This window comes from Bufo gargarizans, chromosome 4 (genome assembly GCF_014858855.1).
Source record: "Bufo gargarizans isolate SCDJY-AF-19 chromosome 4, ASM1485885v1, whole genome shotgun sequence".
NCBI lineage: Eukaryota > Metazoa > Chordata > Amphibia > Anura > Bufonidae > Bufo > Bufo gargarizans.
In genome coordinates this window covers 85,170,112-85,176,286 of record NC_058083.1, presented here as the reverse complement: position 1 = coordinate 85,176,286, position 6,175 = coordinate 85,170,112, and the positions used below count along the sequence as shown (strand labels likewise).

The 6,175-nt window shown below is 39.6% G+C and overlaps 1 protein-coding gene across 1 annotated transcript; it reads right to left on the bottom strand.

Annotated features, from left to right (window-relative positions):
* Positions 1-1,855: 1,855 nt before the first annotated feature.
* Positions 1,856-5,761, bottom strand: LOC122934674 (C-C motif chemokine 24-like). The gene is made up of 4 exons (XM_044290311.1): positions 5,630-5,761; positions 5,115-5,226; positions 3,476-3,553; positions 1,856-2,741 (listed from the first exon to the last, which is right to left on the bottom strand). Exons 1-4 carry the CDS (start codon positions 5,697-5,699, stop codon positions 2,696-2,698), a joined length of 306 nt encoding a protein of 101 aa, XP_044146246.1. The 5' UTR covers positions 5,700-5,761; the 3' UTR covers positions 1,856-2,695.
* Between the last annotated feature and the right edge of the window lie 414 nt (positions 5,762-6,175).

Here is a 6,175-nt window from a genome sequence, read left to right as displayed (position 1 = left end):
CTCAGCAGTGCCCAGGCTTTACTGTTAAAAAAAAAAACACTACATACTCACCTAAGCAGTCCCTTATGATCGGAGCAGCTCCTGCGCTCCCCAGGAGGCACGATGCTGTCACACATACATTGCGCTGCTGTCCTTTGTATGAGCACAGGATAATTTCTGGCCTGCACCACTCCTCCTACACAGCCCGTCAGCGCTATGTGTGTGTGACCACATTGTGCCTGCTGGAAAGTGCTGGCAGTTGAGTTGAATGGTGAAGCATTTAGCAGACCTAAGGACGCAGGGACAGTTGAGAGGTGGATATACCGCAGCCATTCCGTGACCATGGTGCAGCCACTAAAATCCAGGATTATCCTGGTAGATCCAGGACAGTTGTGAATCATTTGATTCTGGCTGTTTAACCTCCCTGATGCCACAAACCAGGGATGGCAAACCTGTGGCCCTCCAGCATGCCTGGACAGCCTACATCTGAAGGGCCACATGTTGACCATCCCTGCCACAGACAATAGTGACCATGGCACCATCAGGTAACACATATAATATAACATTTTATTGCATGGCAGGAAAAAATGTAAAAATAATCGTTGATTTACGGCTTTCCCTATTCTGACAAAAAAAAAGTAATAAAACAAATATATGAAAAAAATTAGACATATTTGGTATTGCAACTAGTTATATAGTTATTTATCCTACACAGTACTTATCATTAAAAAGATGAAAAACTATTTCAGATTTACTGTTTTTCCCACCTCCCCAAAAAATGAATAAAGGTTAATCAATAAAAGATATGTATCCCCAGATTGAGGCATTGAAAAAAGTAAGCTCTAGTCTAGCACAGCTGCGGAAATAAAAAAAAAGATGAATCTTGAAATGCTATAATGAAAACGCTAAAAAAACTGCATTCTAAAGGCTGAAAAAATGAATTTGCAATATCTGTATACAACTATAGGGTGGGCCCCTAGAGTCAATTCTAATGGTGGGCCCTAGGCACCCCAGTTCGACACTGGCAACCTGTATGACTGCTTTGCCCACATCCCGCTGCAAATGTGTGAATCCACAACCTGTTCAAAAAAGGGGCAGCAGAGTTTGCCTGCCTTTGAGGGGGCTGCCCTTTGGTTGTGTTGTATTGCTTGATGACTGAATTAGCACACCTCATTCCTGGATGCTTATGCTAATGTTAACTAGTGAAGTGTAGAGATTTTTTTTTAAAGGATTACCTTTTGGCCTATTATCTACCTGTGCATCTGTGAAACCTGTCACATTTGTGAAAGCACACTCTGTGTATCAACTGCCAGTCCACTGCAAGATAAGAACTGTCGTGATCTATTTGTATTGAATTATTCAGTAAAGAACTGTTCTGCCATGCTACTGCCTCCTCATTGCTTCCTGTCCTACTACTACACTATAAAGTATTGGTGTCATGACATCTGGACCCTGCCTTTCATCTCAAAATGTTCAGCATCAAGGGCAGCTCAACTGTCATCAGGCAGGAGGACCCCAGAACCAGAGAGTACGTCATACATCACCCGGAGTGAGATTTTGAGCGGTATCTTCAATCAGGATGGCCGCAATGGCCTCTTAGCGCACAAATAGATAAGGTGAGTATGTTTTTTGTTTTTTTTACCGCCATTTCATGGAAGATTGAGGAAATTGGGCTTTGCGATGAATCAAATTTTTCCTAAAATTCAGATCAAAGTCAGTTCGTTTGACTTCGATACGCTAAGCACTATCAGTAGCTACTCTAGTTTGGTTTCTTCACCATGAATATTCAATGACCTACATCCTGCCCTGCTCTATAAATTCTATAATTTATGCATATCAGTCAACCATGATCCAGACGAAATAAACTGAAAAGATGAAGACAGCTAAATCTTTAATTGGCCCAAGCTGTACGTACATTAAAATTGGTTATGAAATCTATTTTTCAGCACAATAACATCTGTGAAAACATGAAACCCCATCTATAAGTTATTCCATTAAATATTTAATAAATAAAGATAAGTTATATCTTTTATCTAGGAAGAACATTGTGTTTTATAGATATGCATCAGAAATAGAAATTCAATTACATTCTATATTATAATATGTCTACGTGGTACTGTGCCTACATATTACTGAAGGCTCTGTACAAATATAAGAACTTGTGGACATTAAAGGGGTTGACCAACCCTTTACAGGCCATCACTATTTGATGGCTGGGGTCCAACCCCCTCAAAAACCAACGATCAATTGTACTGCAGTATTTCTGGTGCTGGAACTACACCTCCATTGAGCAGCGAGTGGATTTAGTTACTGCAGTGCCACTCTCAACCACCATGGAAGCATCTCCGCAGTAACTAGCTCTCTCTACTGCACAACAGGAGAAGCTTTGTAGTTCTGGCCAGGAGCTACTGCTACCCTGATCAACAGGGGTGCCAGGTGTCAGACTCCTACCAAGCAGTTAATGACGGCCTTTCCTGAGGATAGACCAAAACTTGTAAACAGTTGGACAACCCCTTCAAGGATGCAGATTTATAAACCACAAAAACAACAACCTTTCAAAATCTGAATAAATACAAAAATGTTTTTAACTCCTAAAATGCAAAAATATTACAGGAATAAATTATTGACTGCCTGAAATTAAATATCTATAAATTACTAATAATAATTTGTGCTCTGGAGCTCAGATATATGTAACTCTCTGCCGATGATCACGTCTTCAATCTTCATTATTTAGATCATTATTTTCTTTTTCATTCTTTTTCCTTAAAAGAAAAAATGTTGCTCTTATTACGTTGCAAATTAACAAAACACATTCTTCAATTTTACTCGATAACTCTAAGCAATGGTAATGTCCTTGTGTAGAGATGTGCCTCTTGGGTTGCTAGTAAAACACCATATGTAGGTGAAGAGGAAGGTGAGAAGGGAGGAAACGGTAGGTGTTAGGGTAGGTGTTGTGTTACTTTTATGCTGGATTGGATGATTAAAGGCAATACTATATAAATTTCAAAATGGCTGCCTATGCTTGCAACGTACTGTCCCAGATTGTGTAGACTAAAGATGATCATACGCCTGGTAGCAAGATATTCCTCCTGTTCCACTATGTACACTAAAGATGGCCATACATGTTAGACAATTGTTGGCCAGATATTTTCTTTGAGCCCTAATATCTACACTCATTCGATGGCCAACTTGGCCAGCAGAAATCAGTGGGTTTGGCCAACGTTCATCTACAATGTTATGGCCTCCTTAAAGAAAATCATTATATTTTTATATATGGACGGAAAGCTCAATCTGATCAACATCTCCACCTCTATAACATGCTAAGGTATCTGCAGGTCAGATAGCCTGTTCAGCATGACAGGTTCCTCTTACATGTGAGAAAAAAGGTTCTGTTAAAGGTAATTGGGATTTTTGGGAGCTTTGTTTTCAGACTCCAAAAATATATAAAACAGTTATTTACTCAAACTTATATCATATCACTTGCACTTCAACTCACCTGATTTCCTGAACCTTCAGCTTAACCCAGCGTGCGCTGGGAGTGGAGCAGATAATTTTCCCTTTATTGGTGATGAACCTGAATGGAAAACATATGGTTAAAAATATTATCTAATCCATCTATCTATCTATCTATCTATCTATCTATCTATCTATCTATCTATCTATCTATCATCTTTTAGTATATTTGATTGTAGAGAAAACAAAGAATTAAAGAGGTTGTTCAGTAATATACTATTGATAGGTTATCAATATCAGATTGGTGGGGGTCCGACACCTGCCACCTCTGCCAATCAGCTATTTAAAGGGGTTGCAGCAGTCTTGCTGTGTCCTTTTCAGTTTTTAACTGCACACTGCCTCCCTTGTAGTGGTGGTGCAGTGTAATTACAACTGCTTGCCATGTTCTCTTGCATAGGATAAACGTAGAGCTGTATGGGGGAAGATGTATCAATGTATTTATGACAGTTAACTGGTCTTCAGAACGAAAGCCATATTTATGAAGCATATTTTACACTTTCATAAAAGTCAGATAAGGAGGGTGAGGCAGAGGGCTACTATTTTATTGCAATTTTATCCACTTAATTAAAAAAAACACACAAAAAAACCACATTTGTCCAAAATCTGGGAAGCTGCACTTTTTGTGTTCTGCATTGTCTGGGAGTGTGTGATACATGCATACTGGGAAACTGATTGGGGCCTGTTCAGTTGATAGGTTCATCTGGATGGTAACATAGATACCACTGTCTCATAACAACTGCACTTTTTACTTTGCCAATTTCTATGTAAAATGTAAAATCCATGGTGATATTACATACACTACAATGTATAATTATTTGATAAATTATTATATACTGGAAGGGCTTGTCCTAACAGCAAAATGTATCACTTAGGGCTGTTTCACACGAGGGGATGCCATGCGTGTCATCCGCAGTCTGAATGAGAGCCAAGCCGCGCTCTGGGCAGCAGAGACACGGAGCAGTAACATAATTGATAATGCTCTTTGCCTCTCTGTGATCTTTTTACTACAAAATCACAGTGACAACTTTATCTCACATTGATTTTGTAATAAAAAGATCACAGATTATCAATCATATTACTGCTCCGTGTCTCTGCTGTCCGGAGCGCGGCTTGGCTCTCATTCACGCTGCGGATGACTTGCATGGGATCCGCTTGTGTGAAACAGCCCTTATCCACAGGATAAGTATCTGGTCAGTGGTGGCCTGAGTGACCACCAGAACCCCCACCTATTATGAGAACTGAGTTCCTGAGTCCCCAGAATAGATGAAGAGACGGTCACAGATGTGTGTTGTGGTTCCATTCTTTTCTGTGGAACTGCCAGAGGTAGCTGAGTGCTGTCCTTGGGTGTCTACAGCAGTATCTCAGAGAATGAAAGAAGGGACCATTCACATGTGTGACCATTACTCCATCCACCCCAGGGGACTCCGTTCCAGTGGTCAGACCCCTACCTACCAGATACCTATGACCTATTCTGTAGATTGGTGATAACTTGTCATTCTGTGATGGCCCCTATAAATGTATTGAGGATATTACACAAGTTACAATAAGGAATTATATGATAAATAATGTACGGTAATTAAGCCTTATGTCTGCTGTATGTCAATTTTCTAATCAATACTCACATCACAGCATGAACACAAGGAAGATCTTTTGGTTGGATGATGAAGTTTTCAATGATAGTGTCAGAGCTAGGTTTACCAGCCGAAACCTGGGTACAGCACGTGCTAAACTTGCCTGTGTAATCAAATAAGAGCACAGAGAGAAACATTTGGTGGTTACTGGAGGTTCATGCCGTGTTACACACTACAATAATACATAAAAAGCCAGCAATTTATCTAAGCAATTTTCCTTGGTTTATCTCTAGAACAAATATAACATCAGGTGGCCTGCAATCGTTATATCATGATCCATATACTGATCTCATCTACTAAACATAATAATTATACATCCAAACTCATTGCTAATGAAGAAAATCTCTTGCAAAAAGCAGAAGACCAAGTTGGATAAAATGGAAAATTGAATAAATTCAGTACTGTTCATAGGATCATGGTCTGTATTGATCTATTTTCTATCTGCTCTTGAGTTTCATCACAAAGTCTCATAAAACCTCTCGAGTGTCCATCATAATCTCACTTACCAGTGGAAGCTTCGCACATGGCACATATGACCAGCAGAGCTAAGCTCAGCAGTACTCTTAAGGTGGACATCTTTCTAGGTTCTCCTTTTCCTGAGTGTTACAGGCAGAGCAGCTGTGTAGTGTGATCTTCACTTGGAGGCATCTTCTTTTTAAGCCATAAAAAGAGGAACTTTACTTCGGAAATTATGACCTATGTCATTGTGTCATCATGATCAGAAAATTCTGATGTATTCATCACTGCCCAATGACAAATCACTTTCTATAATATTCAATATCTTATTTTAACTGCTGACTGCATACACTCATCCATAGCAATTTTTATTGTTGACAACCTCCTATCTGAGCTAAAACCCTAGGGTTCATTGGCTTCACTGCCTACCAATCCTCAGCACTCTGATCTTTTCATCATCATTCATGTGCGTTGTTTAGTCTCTTGGCTTTCCACAGTTCTCATCCCAAGGGGACAAGGCGCAGTTAATCAGAATTGGTTCAAACACACTGAGCAAAGGCTGACCCATTCAAACTATCATTCTTTAAATGCATTTT